Raw genomic sequence first — 19,912 nt, 5'->3', positions numbered from 1 at the left:
TGAGGAGAAAATATAAGAGTGAAGGAAAAGGGACACAGACAAGGTTGGCCAAATCCCCAAAGGGCCAAATAACAGAATCAAAACCTCAGCAGCAGCCCATAAAGACCCAGCAGTACCTGCCTTTAAAAAAAGAATCCATTTCTGAGGCAAGATCTTGTAGTGAATAGACACAGACAAGGTTGGCCAAATCCCCAAAGGGCCAAATAACAGAATCAAAACCTCAGCAGCAGCCCATAAAGACCCAGCAGTACCTGCCTTTAAAAAAAGAATCCATTTCTGAGGCAAGATCAGTCATTTTATTTCATTTCCATGCAAATGGATTGAAATACATGCACACGCTCAAGTCCACACAGCCACTCACATTTGTATAAAAATAATAAAAAAAATGCTTACACATGCATGCACTGACACACGTTTTCAAAAATCCCCTACAGTGTTCCAGAGAAATGGCAGCAAAAACAAACCAGCCACAGTTTGATATGAAAATAGGAGGAAGTCCATGCAAGTGTATTTTTCTACTGTGTGGTACAAAGTTTAAACAACAAACAAATGGAAAACAAGGTCAAAGTGGCAGGTAGACTTACTTGCTGATGTACGGGTTGAGGGTAGCAATAGGCATCACTTTTGGAACAGAACCTGGTGAACTGGTGGACGCCTTCATGGGTGACCCTTTCATGGGAGAGGTCATCATAGGTGAACCCTTCATGGGTGACCCTTTCATGGGAGAGGTCATCATAGGTGAACCCTTCATGGGTGACCCTTTCATGGGAGAGGTCATCATAGGTGAGGCTTTCATGGGTGACGTCTTCATGGGCGACCCTTTCATAGGAAAGGTCTTCATTGGTGAAATCTTCACAGGAGCTTTCCCAGTAAAATCTTTTTCCCATCCTTAGAAGGTGAAAAAACAAAACAAACAAAAAAAAAAACAATCAGTAGAAAACGAAGCCAGACAAGCATTTGATTTGAAATGTGAATTTAATTAAAAGAAGCACAGTTTATATTAGCTGTCTGAATTATGCAGGCCTAACCATATTCATCTGCTAAATTATTAAAACCTGGACTACATCCTCATAAACTAAACACTGAATTTCCTTACACTTGCAGTCAGGTTGAAGATAAAATAATTTCTATGCTTCTAGTTTAGAACAGGTAATTAAATAGCTACATTTCAGCTGAGCCTAAAATTGTAGAAGCAGAAAAAATATACAAAAGCACAATGTAAAGTGAATTGAATATAATTTGTGTGCTACACTTTGCATCAGCTGTGATTGTTTTAAAGTGCTTTTATAAATAAATGTGGAATGGAATGTTCCATCTTAGGTGACAATTATCAAGGAAAAATGTTTGTTTAATATATGTTCCATAATATTTACACCCCACAAAAACAGAAAGCAATGAAATACCAACTAAAAGTAAATAGACACTTTCGTAGACTATACAGGTGGCATACATTTTTAAAAGTGCTTTCAGTGATGCATCATTTTTGGGTTAGGGTTATTTTTGGTGCAAATAATGGAAACAAATTTCTTATAAGAATTTTCAAAATAAGATTACTACAAGGCAATACACCTGTTTACCAGAGGTGCCAGTAAGTGTGTTGGGCAACCATCAGAAAGCTTATATTAATTAGCCAAATTAAAATATGAATTATATTAGAAATTATTACAAAGTTAAAAATTTTAATGCACTCAAGTAAAACACTTCAATAAAATTTCCAGTAGAAATGTTTGTTATATGAGAGCTTGCAAAATTGACAAAATGCCAGAGAAAGTGAAATGCTTCCAACTGATCTCTCTGTAGATCCACTTAATCCCATGTTATTATCAGTTTAAATGCAAAGTAATATAATAAGTTATTTTCTCTGTGTAAAACAGTCAACCAATTACTATTCAAGAAATTGCTGACTTAAAAGTACAAAAAAAGAGAAAAAAAATAGCAGTACTGAAATTCTTTAGCATTGGATATTTTTAAATAGATCAACTCAAGAAGAAAGAAGGCAACAAAGGAGTATTCTATATCATAAATAAATTGTGAAATTAGTGCTATATTACTGAGTTCACAAAAAATTATCAACAGAAACCCAACATGTGGATTTAGCTCAGATCAGTCACTTATTAATACTTGAACTTGAAATACTTGAATACTTGATTCACCATATCTGTCCCAATCTCTGTTTAATTATAATGTAAATAAACCATAAAAGGCTAAAGATGAAATTAGTTTCAAGAACTGCTGAGCTCTTTTCTTCTGTTCCTTTGAACAGATGAAATGCCAGAAGACAGTTTGGTCCATCCCACAATCTCATATGGCGCCATCTCACCTCCTACAATAAAGCAGCATCTGCCCAATCAGAATGATTCAAACCAAACAAACAGTTAGCTGTTGTCAGCATACTTTTGATGCAATGCTTCGGTTTTGTTGGCATTTGACATCTATCATAATAGCATTTTGGTGAATGGACTGTTTGGGACAAAACAAAAGCAGACCTCACGCCCCTGGCTTAAGCTGCTGCTCTCAACATATGAAATATTTACCCTAAAATACAGGTGTATGCTTCTGGATGTGTGTTGTGAGTAAATAGGAAGAGTGATGTCACACGTTGAACATCAATATTCAAACAAATCATATTCGGATGGAGTGTTTGAGAGAGGAAGTTCAGAAGAGAAGGCAAGATGGTGACCAAAACATGGAAGTGACGTGCATGTATTGAGAGTATGCATAAAAATAAAAAACATATAATATGTACAAATACAGCTCAATAAATGTCCCCAAAAAGCTAATAAAATCCAAATTCACAGACAAAAAGGTTCAATATTATAAAGTATCAAAGGAAAGGGATTTTAATTCTGATATATTATGACCAATCATGGGGAGGAGTTCAGACTCGACACACTCAGACAATCACTGACACCCTCAAATTAACAGGTTAGATGTCAAAAAGCTGGCTGTTCATGGTGTAGATCTAAATACATAAGTGGAAAGTTGAGTGGAAGGAAAAACTAGGGAAAAAAAGTACTCCAGGAACTTGTAAGCAACCTGAGATCGTGTGGGAGGCTGCACCAGTTTCCATGGGTGAGTCATATTATCTCATCTCCTGGTTTTGGTCCACTTTGTCAAGTTCAAAGTCACCACAAGTGTTTATAATAAAATTTGACAGCACTTTGTGCTTCTCTTTGATCAACATTATGGATAAGTTGATTTCATATTCCCAGCAATGCCTGGCAAATGCCCACATTACAAACAAAATCCTCACCTTACCTAAACAACACAGAGAGAAAGGAAACCCAACAAACTTGGTCAGCTGAAAACCAGGTTAAAGTAATTTGTGGAGTGGCTTTACAGTACCATTTACATATGTTAGGCAGACTTGAAATAAACATCTTATTTATTGGTCTAATAATTATTAATAATTTATTAATTACAATCATCACATTTTTTTGAAAAACTGAAAACAGTAATCATGAAAATTACAAACTACAGATGCTTGAAATTAATCACTACTTGTAATTAATAATTTGCCATGATTTTTCAGTTTAACCACATGACCCTTTAGAAGCAACAGAAGCTGTCAGACATGTGAGAAAAATACATTTGAAGACAAAGAGAATAGTTAGTGATGAATATTCAATAACTTTTCTTTTCCTGACCTAGTCCAGACCTCTTTTTAAAATTTAAATAAAATGTGCTGAGCCATTTGAAAGGCGGCCTATTTCAAGCGAAAGCTACGGCTGAATATTTAAATGGAGGCACAGATGTGTTTGTAACTACCGTTTCATGACCTTTGACTATACAGTCACTGCCAGTAAAAGTCATTGTTGAATATTGATATTGTGGCTCATGATTTGAGAAAACAAAGGCATTTCAAATAAATTAGCATTCATGAACTGTAAAGTACACAAAAAGAGAAATTTATCTAGCAGGGAAGCTGTGGAGACTTTAGAATGATGTGTACGATATCGTCACAACAGATTCAAACTAACGAATGATCTAAAGGGTTAAAACAGACAAATTTTATCTGTGAAATTTATTTATTAAAATAAAAATTTTCAAGCAAAAATATGGAATATATGGTCATTAAGTTTTGCAGTTTGCAATTCCTTCCTGCAAAAAATGATATTCTGCTCATTGAGAGGTACCAAATTAAAAAAAACTGACATTAGCCTAGTTATTATATCAGCTCAGATAACTAGCCTGCAGTCGACATGTCCTTTGTACCTTGTTAACTGCAGTTTTAAAACAACGCTATGTCAATGCCAGAAAGGGGAATTGTTGCTTTGGCTTCCAAAATATTCCTATTTTTCTTATATGTATTATACTACATGTAGTATACACCTAATACCCCTCTTTAAACACAAAATAAATGATGCAGCTGATGAATAGATAGAAGTGTGGAGTTAAGATGACATATTCCCCCTTTCCTTAAAAGAAAAAAAATCTTTTGTTAGGATCTTTTCTATTATGCTATTCATCAATAGCTGGTCACAGCAGCTTTCAATTAATTTCTAAATTCATAATCTCCTCACTCTGGGGAAGCTGAGATGTGCATTTCATATGACTGCACTATTTGCCTTAGACTGTAAGCTTAATTATTTACTTACACGTGACAAACATCTAATTACTGCAATGTTTTAAAGAGGAAACTTCTGACATTTCTCTTAGACATTCTGGCTTGAAAGAACTCGGGTACCAGAGAAAGAAGTAAGTGAAAGAAGCAAGAATTCAAGTTCACTACATGCGACTCCGAGCGTTCCTTCATTCAGAGCTTAAGGTCAAATTGCAATAGCTGATGTCTTTAGATTTCCCAAAGCTCACTGAAATACTTGAATTGTGATATTAAATAATGTTTGTTATTTTCTCTGAAATTATAATTTAGAAAATATGGGAAAATTGTAAAGCTTAGGTCACATCCACAAAGAGAAAATGCTGTCTTCACATAAATGTTGTTATTCTGGTTATAAAGAACAGTGCAGACAATGTTGTCAGCACAACAGGTAAACATAGCAGCAGGTTCTCTTGAACTGTTGGGATCTCTGAGGTAACACTGATCAAAGGATGCACCATAACAAGGAAAGGCTAACCCTCATCTTTGCTGAGTCAAATTAGACGTGTCTATCCCTCTTCCCCTCCATCTGTGCTTTGCTACAGGGGAATCCAGTTCTTAACACAACATACAGGAAGCCATGAACTGAAGAAGCCATCAGCCCACACACGCTCCCTCAGTCACAACACACACATGTAGACAACCGTCTACACAAACACACAATGTATCAGAAACTCATTATACCCACCCACCTACATCTTCTATTGAGGAGGTCCACTGGGTATGTTTTTGCCTCATAACTAAACCAATGTTAATGTTGAGAGCAGCAGGAGCTGCAAAACTACTGGCTACTCGCTAAGCTAATAACAGAGGATCTGGTCCTAAGTGGGATACATTAGGTATAATTCAGAGCATCATCCACAGTAGAAAGAAATTAGCCATCGTTCAGGTATATTGCATTGTTAAAACGTCTCATCTGCTGTCATAATGTGATACAATTGATCAGGTTATATAAATATAAATGAACTAACAATATCTATTTAGAAAAGAAAAGATGGATATCAGCACTGGGGTTTATGACCCTGCTTCTACGAGAATTTGAAAAATATCTATGATAAAAGAAGTGATGTTGGCTTTGTAAGGAAATAGATAACATGCTTTTATGTTTTGCCTGTAGTGCTACTTTTTGGATAAGAATTTTTCTGTAAAGGTTTTGTGGTATTATAATCAGAACACAGCCAATAAGGAGAAAATCCAGTAAGTTAAAAATATACAACAGCACCAGAAACGCAAAGGTGAATGGCTCCCTCTGTTGGTACAATTAGGGTATGTAAATATTAAAGGTTTTGTGAATATAAAGGGTTGCAATTATTTTTATTTAATTACTTTTTTATGTAAGGGAATAATAAAGTCTTCTACATAGCCCTAATTTTATTTTCCTACCTGAATCTCCTTTAATGTGTATAACTCATGTCACCTATTTCAGTGATTCCTAAAGCTGGAATGTCCTTGTCAGTTTGGCAAAGAGAAGAGAACCACAGAATCCAATCTGTTTGAGGTCCAGTGTGTTTTATCAAGTTCAATGTGAGCAAAAAAAAATCTACCAGGAAACTACAGCACACTGTACCAATTTAATGATCCTGGCATAATTGTGTTTATAAAGCCAACAATACAGATGTGTTGCAGCCACTATTAAAGTAACATTCGCTTCCTCAAAACCTCAGCAGAGCTTCAAGCTGATCACTTTCATTCCAGGATGCATTAATGCAGCAATTCCTGCTGAAGGAGTGCTGACCAAGTATTAAGTATAGAGACATTTTTTAACATTGATTGGTGTATGCTGTAATTTTCTGTAAAAGTAAATTTTGGGTTTTTATTAACTGTAAGCTATAATCAAGTCCAGGCCAATCTACGACACCACGTCAAAACCTACAGGTCCTCACCTTTGCTGTTGTTGGATGGTCCAGGTACCTCAGCGTCTGAAGTGGACGATGGTTCCGAGGTGGTTGATGACACCTTATTTGGAGATGACAACTGACCTGCAGGTGAATCAAATATCATCTGTCATCTATCAACACTCACAGCAGTAATGCTCTACATTACTGCTGTTATATTTAACCACAAACCATTAAAAGAGCTATACCTTCTGTTGAATATGAGGTGGGATTTCCAATCTTTCCTCCAGCTTCTTCTGCTGACTTCAAGACCTCCATGTCCACAACAACGACCACGTGCCTAAATGGGGAAAAAACATATTTAAACATACTATTTTGGCTTGGTAAAATAGCAACGTAAAGAGCAATGTTAGAATTATTCTCATCAGAAAACAAATAACTTAATTCTATAGAAAACAAATATATTTTTCAATTTTAGAACATTGTAAAAAAGAAATTGATTTAAAACTACAAAGGGAGGAAACACATACCGGCCATCTGACAAAGTATTCTTGGTCGTCCTTTTTAGCAAACACACGCAATGTGGTACAAGAAGGTTCTCTTCTGCCAGACGGTTCAACTGGGTGGCCATCAGGAAGGCTGGACAAAGAAACATATGCAAACAAATTAAGGCTGATTGCAGAAAATTAATTATTTAGCCTGGAAAGACAATGAATTTGATCCACTTGGAAAACAACTGACGCGTTAACTTACACAAAGAAGAAAAATTTAATTTTTGTTTTAATCTGTGACACTTATCTTGTGAGATAATGAGCAGAACTATAAATAACAGTTTGAAAAGACTACTTAACCCAAACATGAATTTTCACATCGCTTGTACGCCCAATATAAGACTACCCAGGATGCAAACATTTTTCAAATATGGACGATTATACTTGTATGCATAAATAATGAAACACAGTTATTCACTTTGGTACATTGGATATGCATTTATTTACAATAAGAAAAAAAATAGTGAATTTTTAATTTATTAATGGTAACATTAACACTAGAACATTTTGAGAATGTTTAACATACTTACAAGACAAGTAGTGCTGACCATCACTCATCATGAGGCGGTACCTGGGCACACCTGTGGTATTAATCTGACGAATGTTCTAAAAAACACAGAAAGAACGTTAGTAAGGTTAAACAAAGAATTTAAAATATACATTTTCTAATGCATCATATGAGACATTAAACAAATTGATTGAACTTTGCCACAGTGAGTATAAAGAGACTAATATTGTAAGAGAATATAATTTAGCTCAGACAACTGTTTTCTATTTAACTGATTCTGCCTTTTAGCTGTTTTCCAATGAGAGCATAAAATCAGAGACAAGGTGTGACGCCAGATAGATACTGGGTCAGAGAATAGCAATGCAAATTTAGAAAGTTGCAAAAAAGCAAAGTCTACAAATCAAAGATTAAAGAAAACTTGGAAATTGTATTGACCAAGAAAAACATAATAGGTGAATATTCAACAGACAACAATTTATGAAAATTCTGTTGGTGGTTTTTTATTTTGTATCACACTAAAACTTATACAATTCATCAAACCACAAATATATAATTTTTCTTCAGTCGTATATAAACATAATCAGAAAATGTTGAAATACACAATAAACAGTGAAGAAAAACGTGTTGGATTGTGCTAACTTTTTTACTCACCAGTAACTGCAGCACCGGATTCTCTACATGGGATCCTTTGACAAGGGCCTGGAAAAACACGGCTGTTAGTAAGCCTGATTTCTTTAGCACTTTATGATGCTAATGCTACAAATTTAGCATCTGGACATCAATTAGTTCTCATCGCTCCCGAAGTTGTACATAAACACCACATGATAGTATAGAGCAGACGCGGTACCTCTGGAATAAAATTTTTATTCATACGAAGATTTAAACACATTGTGCCCTAGGTATTTATAAAATTTAGCATACATTTATTGTCTCAATTTTATTAATTCGGAGCATTACATGTAAAGTCCCGATGTATCTATAAATATCCTAGGCAAACGCTAGCAGATTCTTGGAGGCAGCGCTCCGTTATTAAAAGTAACCGTAAGACAATTTTTCGAATGGTAAAAATAAACATTCTGTTATAATATATTTGTAGCTTACTGCAACTGCCCCCTGTGTTAATTTCGCAGTCATGTCTTCTTTGTAAAGTTGTTTAAAAAGCTGGCAAACATTAGCTTCTATGGTGCGCAGTCTAAGGCAAGTGATTGCACTTCTCGCGAGATCAGCCAGGGAAACGAGAAAAGTAACATCAAAATAGTCACGCAAGCCTTCAAAATAAAAGAGAGCGTCTTTCATGATTGGTTCTGAGGACCACTTTGTTTTTGGTTTATTTGTTAATTTACAAAATTTTACCAGCAACGTTATAATAATAATAATAATAATAATAATAATAATAATAATAATAATAATAATAATAATAATAATAATAATAATAATAATAATATGCTTGGTAATTTGTTTAAACATTTAATAGATGGATCTGTTTGCTGTATTGTGGTGGCACCGTCAAAAGATATACTTTATAATAAACCAGTAATACTAAAATTGCCCAAATTAGATTTTTATGGCAGTATGTGGGATTTTATTTTGAAAGTTCTCGCCAGGACCTGCCAGCGATGATATTAGCTTGATAAGGATGTTTGAATGGCAACATGCTGGATGTGAAGCCGTCTCAAAACAAACCTAAAACTAGGTTTTGCTTCCACGTATGATGATAAAACTTTGATACAGAGCTTGAAGTCTCATTGTAGTTCATGATGGATCTTCCGTGCGTGCAGTGGCAAGATCACGTTGCACACAAATGGAGTGAACTGGATTCTGAGCTAAAGGAAACATTTCTCTCTCTGCATGAAATAGATGATGTATTTAAATGCACTTTAAGCCTGGCAAAGTACGTTTGTTTTTAACAGAAACTATTTGTATTTTATAAACAAGTTTGACTCGTTGTTACATGTTTCAGTTATGCTATCTGAGACCCGTTTGGGCTAAAGACGTTTAGGTTTAATTGTTTACGATAATTCATTAACCCATAATTTCTTGCCAGTTGATGGTTTTGACGAAACTCTGAGCCGTATGAGGAATAAAAAAGCGTCTCTGTGTCTTTTTGTGTTTTCCAGCCAACAGGATCTGGATGCTATTCAGTCGATCTCTGCAGGACTCTCAGTGAAGAAAGATGCAGAAGAAGCAGCCAAATGCAGAGAAAAGGGTAACTCCATCTTTAAGACAAGAGACTACAAGGCTGCAGCTCTGCATTATTCACAGGTGGAGTAAAATGTTCTACAAAGGACTTTATAGGCTTCACATAGTATTGCTGTAAATGAAGTTCATAGAGTGAAAGTATTCAGTTGGTGAGCTTGCAGCTGTGTGATGGTAAATATCTTCAAATGTTGGTGACTGTCAAAACATTTGAGCGTAAATAATTCTTAAGGCATTATAATAAAGGAGGAAACGTTATATTCTTGTCAACCACTAACTGAAATCAAAGCAAACTTCTTGTTATTACAGGGAATATGTTTTGCTCCCCAAAGTTCAGAGCAGCTTTCTCTGTGCTATGCCAATCGCTCTGCTGCTCTCTACCATCTGCAACAGTATCAGGTAGGGCTGATCATTCTCTGATTTTCAGGGGGGGGAGTTATTTTAAAACAAGCTCTGGTAGATTCATAGTGATTTGAGCACATCATGGTGGCTGGATGAAAAAAATTAGAGTAATTAAATGCCACACCAAATGTATTTATAAATTAGACTCCTGGATAAAGACAAATCAAATTTATATTCAATTGCATAAAATAAAATCAGGCATTAAGCAAATAAAAGTCTTTTAAACTTTGAACTCAAAGAGAAATACAATCTCAAAAGACTGAAGCAAAATTATGTCTCTGTTCTGATTTGGGGATTATGTCTCCGGCAGTCAATTAGAACAATTTATTCATCATCTTTTATATCCATTTTGAAGTCTTGCTGAACCCCACATCTTGATTTATCATATTTAATTATCATTGAAGTGTTACTTTGTATATCAATATTATCATAGTTGTACACTTTAGTCTTTGTAAAGCACTTTGTTCAATGTAAAATGGCTTTTTAAATGTTGATCAATATGTTAATTAGCAACATTTAATTAAGTGTTAATTGAATGATAATGGCTCATTGATGGGCTGTTCTTTCAAATCTCTTTACTTTGTCGTTCATTTTGGAGTTTGGGTGTCTTGGTTATGATTGTAAAATGTTTTTCTTAAATTTAGTCATTTTATTATTTTTCTTTAAAATTTATTCATTAACTTCTGTTTTCATTAGGAATGTCTTTATGACATTGACAGAGCCTTAAACACTGGCTATCCAGCTCATCTCTCACACAAACTGCAGGAGCGTCGGAATCTCTGCTTGAACCACCTCCCTGTGTCCGTAAAAACAAAAAATGATCAACTTTATCATGTCTCAAACGATGATAAATGCAGCAAAAGTCTTACAATATCATCCAGTGAAACTTTCAGATTCGGCATTTGTCCCCAAGTTTCTGTTGGATGCAGCAAGGAAAAAGGCTGCCACCTGGTGGCTCTGCAGAGCATCACAGCTGGAGAGGTGATTCTGAGAGACAGGCCGTTCAGCTGGGTCCTCATTCCAGGAGTTGAGAAGGTTAAAGGGAAGAGAGGACAGGGGCAGGACATACAGAGGAAAACTGTGTTTGGAACTGAGCACAAGCGATGTCACTGGTGTTTGACTGAAACTCTGTGTGCCGTGCCATGTAAGGGCTGCAGCTTCAGCCGATATTGCTCAGTTTCTTGTCAGCAGGAAGCTTGGGAAGAGCATCACCACTGGGAGTGTCCACTGGGAGCAGAGCTTGCTGCGATGGGTGTAATGGCACAGCTTGCTCTCAGGGTAACGCTGAAGGCCGGGATTGAAAACATCCACAGAGCCAGGCAGACAATCCGGGATGAGCAGAAAAAGTCTGACCAGTATAATCCATACATGACCGTGTTTCACCTGATGCAGCATACGGAGCATCAGAGCATTAGTTTGCGTTTCATGTGCGCACTTACTGTGGCAGCACTTTACCTGAAGCTCAGCAAGGCAGGTCCTCTTCCTACATCTTGGAAATTGAGTGATGCTTCATCAATAACCAGCCAATCTTCAGACGGACCAAAGAAGAAAGGAGGAGACACAGAGTGGAGCTCAGAGCTGTGGATTGTGGGAAGTGCAGTTCTGAGGCACATGCTGCAGCTGAGGTGTAATGCTCAGGCAGTCGTCACACTGCAAGCCACAGGTAAGTTTCCTGCAAGTTAAATGTCACAATAAACAGCTATAGCTTAGGTTTTTCCAGGCTAAAGGAAATTCAGGTGTTTTTACCCTTTCAGTCTCACACATTTAAGTTGGGATGGCAAGTATTTTGTTGGTATTTTATGTAATAGACCAGCAAAGTATAGTGAATGATTATGAACAGTACTATGTGTAGTTTTTCTTTCCTTTTTTTAAACCTATGTTATGAGTTAGTGCCTTGTAGGACCACGTTTCACGCCAATTACAAATACCTGGCAACTCTTTCACATGAATTTTTATGGGTTTTTTTAATTTGTAAACCAATGTCATTTCCTTTTACTTCACAATTTGCGGTTGAAAAAATACAACCAAATAGAAAGTATAAGGGTATTAATAATTTAGCAAGGCACTGAAGTGTATTACTCTAGAATCTGTTTAAAAACACAACCTTTAGTTTGTCATCTTTTCCCTCTTACAGGATCTGAAAACGCACGAGTGCAGTCTATGGAGGAAATTCGAGTTGCCACAGCGATGTTTGCAACTCTCAGCCTTCTCAATCACTCCTGCCGTCCCAATACCAGTCTGGTTTTCAGCACCGGAACCATTGATGATCCTGGTGCCCCACAGGAGTCCGTAGGTTTCAATCAGCATCTCCTTGAGGAAGGACGGCCGGACCGGGGAGTCACTGTGACAGTCAGAGCAGCCAGAGATATCGCTGCTGGAGAGGAAATCTTGCACTGCTATGGTGAGATATGTGACAGCCAAGCACTTTTTTTAGGGATTAAACAAAATGTCCCACTTATGTGAGAAGTTCTTAAACAATTTTGGTACTTACTTGTAAAAGCAACAAATCCACATAACATAACATGTTTTTCCCCATAAAAGTCACAAAACCTTGCTGGCTTAAAAGACACTTTGTATGAATTCATCAGTCTCTCCTGAAATCAGATAATTGTTGATAATTTCCACAAGTTAAATGTGTGATGCATGTCCTCAGGGCCCAACAGCAACAGAATGGGGACTGAAGAACGGCAGCGTCTCCTGCAGGAACAGTACTACTTCCTGTGTGAGTGTGAGGCCTGCACCGACCAGGAGGAGGAGATAAAGGAGAGCAGCAGGAACGAGTCAGGACTCCTGTGTACAAAGTGCAAAGGAGCTCTTAAAGTATGTATATATTAATTTACTCGATGACTATTTATTACTCACTTTAGATATTTACTGATCTGTTCTTCTTTTGCACTTCTATGAAACATTTGTACTGAGTATCTGTAATATTGTCTATGTGTATATTTTTTTCTTTAGAAAAACAAAAGAGGTGGATTTACATGTTCGCTTTTGTCATGTGCTCATCAAATATCATCATCTGAAGTGAATCACGAGCTGCAGGAGTTCAGGGTTGCCTTGGAGAAAGCTGTGGCGCTCATGGAAAAAGAAAATCCAGGTTCCTTTCTAAAATTCCAGACAAAACTCTTGAGACTCAGACATACAGGTACACAGTTACAAATAGTCCTTCTTCCACTCTTCTCTCACCTAGTGGAAGCCCTGCACCTCCTGAAAAAGATCAGCAGTCAGTCTGGACTTCTACTGAGAGATTCTCATCCACTGCAGGGGGAGCTGGCTGATGCCACCGCCAGAGCTTATGCTTCTTTGGGTAAGAGTTATGAAAGGCCTGGACAGTTATATATGATAAAATCTGTTTAAGATAATTTGCCATTACTAAATGAAGGTGTACTTTTCTGATTTATTTATCTGTAACTATGTTTTCTGCATATATTTTGCTATTGTCTTTCCTTTTTTTTAATTTTCTGAATATCATCAACAAATTCTACAAAAAGATTAACACATAGCTTTGCCAAAAAGGAGGAATGCAATGAAGAAAAAAAAGACGATAGGCATGTTTTTTTTTTTTTGCAGATTTTAGAAAGACCTTTTATAATCAAGCAATATTCAAAACCAGGTGCAGGAACAGGAGTTTAATTGCAGAGCAACAACCTTGAGAAAAGAAAAATGAAAACGGTTTCCATTTGTTTGCTTTTGTGAGCATCACTACTGATGCAACTGATGCCAATATTTGAAATGCCAAATATTGATGTATTAAGGTATGCCAATATCTGAATATGTTTAGTCTCAAAACAACTAAAAATAAAAGTCATATACATAGTTGAGTTTGTAGTCCATTTAGAAATATGTCAAAAAGAACAGCTAAGAGGAATAATTGCTAAAAAAGCAACTTTAAATTTAGCTTGTGTCTGTTTTTTTTTAAGTTACAATGAGTAAATATTACAGATTGCAAAACTGTGGCCACTACCATTTTAATAGAGATCGGCATAAATGAGTAATTGTTTATGAGAGTGTAAGTTGGAAGAAGACTATGGAAAAAGTGTTAATTGATGTCACTGCATTTGTAATGTAACTCAGAAACATATTTTCTAAACTTATAATTTTCTAAACCAAAATATAATGCCTAAATTAGAACCTCTGTGTAACACGGACATGAGGTTGATCTGCGTTCGAACTGCTGTGCAGGAGACAGTTTAAATCAGAGAGTTTCAGCATGAAAGAAGAGCCACTTCATAAAAGGTAACATTTTTGATTTTCTGCTCCAAGAAGTCCTTGAAGTGTATGAGAAAAACTGTTTTCCAATCCACTGACTGGAAGTTTTTTACGGATAAGGGATGTGAACTACTGTTTTCACAGGGAAACCCACTGGCTTTAAACTTTTGTAAGAACACTAACAGCAACAAATCTTGCTTTTTATAGCTTATTAACTTCAGTTAAAGTCCAAACTTTCTTAATGTCGTTAACCGTTTAACTTAAAATGAGCTTCATAAGCAACAAAATCTTTTATCCTGATCGACACATTCATGACTTAAGAAGTTTCATATAGTTATTTGGATTTTAATATTATTTATATTTTTACTCTTTCTGCAGGTGACTGGAAAAATGCAGCAACCCATCTAGAGCAAAGTGCTGTAGCTATCAGTTCCCAGTATGGAAAAGACAGTTTTGAACTGGGACAACAGCTCTTCAAGTTAGTTCAGCTCCACTTCAATGGGTCAGTCAAGTAAATACTTTGTCCTCTTATTTTCAGCTGAGTAACTCTGCACCAGTTTGAGGTGTAAGTTTAACCTTTTTAGTACTTTGCTTAATTGAAAAACCAGCTTTGTGTGTGTGTGATTTATTTTTTTTTCTCCCAGTGGTGCCAGAGGCCCAGCCCTCTCCGTCATTCCCAAGGTCAGGCGAATACTCTCCCTCCACTGTGGTCCTCACTGTCCTGAGCTACAGGAACTGAATGCCATGGAGGAATGTTTTCAAGGGTCCACATTCTAAGCTTAAACCCAACTAATCACACTTAATATCGAAATATAGTTTTGTATTTTGTGAAGCTGAATAAAATATCTTCTGATTGTGGGCTTTGTGGTTCGGGAAAGAGTTAATTTTCTGTCTGTAAGTACCTGTAAGTGTGTGTGTCTGTGTGTGTCAGAATGGATCCATCAGTAATTCCAATTTCATGCTTCAGTGATAGTCTTGCACTGTATAAGTAAGACAACCTTTCCAGGTTACATGTGTTCCGATTCAAACAGAAGTAAACAGTTGTTTTTTTATAGCTGTGGACTTTTCAACTTGTGTGTTTGTGAGTGGGGCTCTTGTTTAGACACTCATGAGTAATGATTAAAAAACAAGCAAATTTCTCTCTAAATTTAACCTCCAACGCCCCACTATGTCACCCTCTGACCTTTAGATGGCAGTAGTTGTACACTGACTAATTCAATTTCATGCTTGAATAGCTGGAAAGCAGGATGGTGCTTTGACTCTTAAACCTGAAGTGCATCTCCTCCAGAATTTTCACCCTAATAGTTCCTCGTAACTCAGTTCTGTTGTGGCTTTATTCATTAATATTGAGCTATACAATCAGAGTAAGTATTCTCCTAAAGATACTGTAGTTTCAATAGAGAATAAACAACTTATGTTGATAAATGCAGTAAGACAGAGCACACAGCTGGATGTCCTCAGGCATCCACTGCTATCTGGAAGGTAGCCAACAGGACAGATTTGAATTTATGTGTGGAAGTCAAGGTCAAAGTAAAAAAATAATAAGGCAACAAAGATCAGCTCAGAGTGTTTTCACTGAGCACAGCAGGAGTCCAAGGGGACAAACATGTGATGAGGGCGATCAACTGCAAAGAAACAAGAATGAATGCTTTAACAATTTTTTTTACAAAATACACAGTGTATGCACTGAATGCTAAATATCTGTCAGCAGATGTGCAAAACAGATTAAGAGTTGTCCCCAAATATTTAGTCACAAAAAGTTTTCCAAGAAAGTGTTGTAAAAGAAACAAAAGTGATTCAGGGGAGCTTCTTTATAAATTCACACTTCCATTTTGCAGATTTTTACAGTAAAAAAATGGAAATATTCTTTTCCATGCATTACAGCATTACTTTCCAGGCATTACTGATTTTACAAATCAACCATTATCCAATAACATTTGGCTTATTTGAACAACAAAAAAATACAAAAGGCATCATTTATCATCAAATTGAAAACTAATTTTAATAATTAGTTACAATAATATAAAATTCTCCAGAACTTGATGCTGCCACCACCATGCTTCACAGTGGGGATGGTGTGTTGGTTAATGTGGTGTTTGTCAAAACACTCAACTTTGGTCTCATCGGATCAAAGAACTTTCTTCCACTTGACCATGAAGTTTCTCACATAATTATGAGGGTATTTAAGTCAAACTTCAACAGTGGATTCCTCATTGCCACTTCTATAGAGCTTTGACTCTCCCATAAGGCTGCTGTAGCCCGTACTCCTTCAGCGTTGTAATAGTTATTCTGGTGGCGTCTTGGGGATGGCATCACAATAAAATATGATGACACAGTTTGAAAATGTTCAAGGGTAGTCTTACAAGATACTCTACTTGTATTTTGATACCATTATCACATCAGTTTAATAAGCAGTAATCTGTTTACCTTCAGTTTTGTGTCCTATGGCAGGCCATTTAAAGGTCAAACTATCCCATCCTGATCATTAGATGAGCTCCTTGCTCTTCACTCTGAAAACCCCCTCATATTCTAAAGTCTCTCCATTCACCTTTTAGTGGATTTGTGTCAGCAGTCGGTCTCCTTGGCGCTCAGTTTTTCAGCTCTCTCTCTCCTCAGCAGAAGGAATCTGATACATGATGCAGAGGATGGTAATGCATCTGGGCTCATGTAAAAATAAAATCTCCATTACTGTCCAGGACAGACCGTTGTTACCAGCTATTATAAAAATGGCTGGTAATTAATCCAAGACTGAATCAGGGTTAAATGGTAAACACAGTCTCTCCTGGAGAAAATTTAGAAACAGTTATAATTTATTGTACTTGCAGACTTCAGCTAAATCCTATAGATCATTGTTAAAAATATATAGAGAGAAAAATGAGGGGGTTAAGGGTTGGATGAGAATGGCAGCTTCTAAATTTGAGGGCTGCAGAGAGAGGAGCTAAATTTGGCATGTGTGCTTGAGAAATGTGTACAGTGGACAAGGTGAGGGAACTGGACAGCAAAGGCATTGCCAATTATTCTCCTGAACAGCCGGCTCACCTTGCTGGAACACCATCACACATCTATGAGTAAGCAGTGTGAAACACAGAGAGTTGGAGAATGACTGACACCTCAAACACCAGGTGGTGTGACCCTGAAGATACAAGTGATGGTCTGTCAGCCATCAGTTATGGCTCTACGAAGCCTGGTAATACTGTTAGTATGAGAATGATCTAACTTTAGGTAGGTGATAAAGTGTAGAGTAAAAACCTAATTGATTAGTTTCAATTTCTGACCAGCTTATCATATTTAGTAACTTAATACCATGCCTTGGCTGAACCAATTTTTTGAATTTAGCAAAAAGAAATAATCTAAGCAATCTTAAATGATCTAAAAAATGTCTGATTTAATGTAAGACAGCAAAGGAAAAATGATTGAGTATTTTTGTGGAACAATAGATTTGATTTCTGCATCAACAATGAAAAACCACAGTGAAATACACAAAAAGAACAACATCGAAGTTGTTCTATTCTTAACTTATTTTTTTCTGTCTAGACACAAAACCTTGTTCTAGTAGTTTTTATAAGAACCGAAGAGAACTCCAATGAATGAACAGTAGGCCAGGTGTACTCAAAAGATCAAAAGAGTTCACCCTCTTTTGTGTTATTTTCTGTTTATTGCAAATCATTATGAGAGCTGACCAAGACCCAATGTATGTTGAACCCCTCTGCATGTATACTTGGTGGAGGGGATAAGTGTTAGTTTTGATTTGAAGGGTTATTTACAAATAAAACAGAAAAAAAAAAAATTCTGTATCACATATTTGTCCTTGAAGCTAGCTCTTATAGAAGCAGGATATTGTTTTTGCTGGAATTATTCATGCACCTTCAGGTAGCAAAAACCCAGGTGGCATATTTTAAACGTCCAATGGGTAAACAAACAATATTGAGGAAGAAACTTGCTTCAGGGAAATGGGAATAATTTGTTTGCTTTGTGTACATTCTGTGGTGTCAGCCTGCCTTCTGTGATACCTGGGATATTAATTGTTGGCAAAATAAATTAGTCATTTTCTTGCAAAACATCCACAAATGTTTATTCATCTAGCACACCTCTGGTTGAATAGGAGTAATGTTTCTACTTTTTTGTCTGATTTATGAAAGATTATTCACCAGGGCCAAGCTTGGTGTTCTGAAACTTCTTAATAGAAAACTGCAGGCATATCTCATTATGTGGGTAAAACCTAAGAATAGATTCATTTTTCTCAAAACTCTCCAGATGATAATGACCCTTCCTCTATAATTCATTGTCACGGTAATAAATGTCACATTATGTCCTTTTTTTGTCCAACTGTCTCATGTGAGGAGAAACATGGATGAGTAAAGGAGCCATTTAGCTCCATGACTGCTCATGCTTCTTTTTCACTATTCTCTTCTTCTTGCAGTGTAATGTGATCTCTTATTGCTTTTCAGCCATTTCACTCTCTTATTTTGCAATAAGAGTGTGGTACGTGCTTCTAGGTTTTGGGGATATTGTTTGGGGAAGCTTGAATCAGCAATCATAAAGCTGAAAAACTGCTGCCTAAACAAACGAAACAGTATTGGTTATTGTGCTAACCAAAGGCCTGGTTCAAGAATGTGTTTGAGTTTGACCCAAAATAATGTATTAATATTTCTAATCTAAAAATTATTGGCTAAAAGTAATATTGCAAACCAGGTTTACTAAACAATTAATACTTAGGTTAATTTTGTTTTTTCAAATATTAATGATTACTTATTTGTAAGGATTTTTTATCATTCTGGTTATGTGCTCTGTTGTCTACCTTTATAAATGTTTGAGTTTGTTAGAACATATTATTGTTTGTGGACAAAACACACGATTTGTCTTCTAGGACTGAGAAAAATGTCTAATTCTGCAGGCATAGTATTAAAGTCTCACTGGCACAAGACATTGCAGAATTGTTCCTGCCCTCCAACCTCCATACATGAATAACAAAAACCAAATCTAGAGATGCACAGGAAGAACATTTAAACTCTAAAGCTTCACTATGGAGTGGGACTAGTGAGGCAACAATTGCTGCACTAGACAGCCTGAAATGTATTAATTTTTGATTTTATCTTTCCAACTCAACTGCATAAAAATGATCAAATTAAAGACAATAAAGACAAAACCCTTTTTTATAAGACTTGACTTTATTTAATTTTGTGACAATATTAACTTTCTGACCAAAGAATGAATGTAAATATAACTATATAGATATTACTTGTGCTAACTACTACTCAGCAGAGGCTCACAGAAATAACCAAACTATAATATCTCACCATGCCATATTTCAGACCTGTACAAGCTGTCGAGTGCTCAGAGAAACATAAAAGATAAAGAAAGCTGAGATATGACCACTGCTGATTAGAATTCAAAAGCTGTGGACCAAGCAATGCATGAAGATACATTTCTCAGGGATTTTATGGGCCAACAAAATGAGAGGGGATCTTGACGAATAGGCAATAGTGGATCACTTATAGACACAAGTCATCAATTACTGTCATGCGGCAGCCAGGGGGAGGATGGGTAATGGCGTAGGCCGCTGTCATTAGCTATAAGTTAGTTTGACCTTTAAGAGTGAAGATTAACTGAA

The 19,912-nt window shown here is 36.3% G+C and overlaps 2 protein-coding genes across 2 annotated transcripts in view; one reads left to right on the top strand and one right to left on the bottom strand.

The window, feature by feature from the left end:
- The window catches only part of LOC122844992 (replication protein A 70 kDa DNA-binding subunit-like), a 39,162-nt gene extending 30,423 nt beyond the window's left edge, over positions 1-8,739 (bottom strand). Inside the window, exons 1-7 of the mRNA XM_044140916.1 lie at positions 8,596-8,739; positions 8,146-8,193; positions 7,517-7,592; positions 6,966-7,074; positions 6,684-6,775; positions 6,484-6,579; positions 585-888 (exon numbers count right to left, since the gene is read on the bottom strand). Coding sequence (XP_043996851.1) covers positions 585-888; positions 6,484-6,579; positions 6,684-6,775; positions 6,966-7,074; positions 7,517-7,592; positions 8,146-8,193; positions 8,596-8,628 — 758 coding nt within the window. The 5' untranslated portion in view covers positions 8,629-8,739. The remainder of the gene's footprint in view (positions 1-584; positions 889-6,483; positions 6,580-6,683; positions 6,776-6,965; positions 7,075-7,516; positions 7,593-8,145; positions 8,194-8,595) is intronic.
- Positions 8,740-9,121: 382 nt separating this feature from the next.
- smyd4 (SET and MYND domain containing 4) lies at positions 9,122-15,409 on the top strand. Its single transcript, XM_044141220.1, has 10 exons — positions 9,122-9,385; positions 9,612-9,756; positions 10,000-10,089; positions 10,789-11,755; positions 12,227-12,493; positions 12,746-12,912; positions 13,051-13,189; positions 13,283-13,399; positions 14,680-14,803; positions 14,946-15,409. Exons 1-10 carry the CDS (start codon positions 9,249-9,251, stop codon positions 15,076-15,078), a joined length of 2,286 nt encoding a protein of 761 aa, XP_043997155.1. The 5' UTR covers positions 9,122-9,248; the 3' UTR covers positions 15,079-15,409.
- The last annotated feature ends 4,503 nt before the right edge of the window (positions 15,410-19,912 follow it).

The sequence above is a fragment of the Gambusia affinis genome, linkage group LG15, assembly GCF_019740435.1.
Source record: "Gambusia affinis linkage group LG15, SWU_Gaff_1.0, whole genome shotgun sequence".
NCBI lineage: Eukaryota > Metazoa > Chordata > Actinopteri > Cyprinodontiformes > Poeciliidae > Gambusia > Gambusia affinis.
This window is presented reverse-complemented; position numbering and strand designations above follow the sequence as displayed.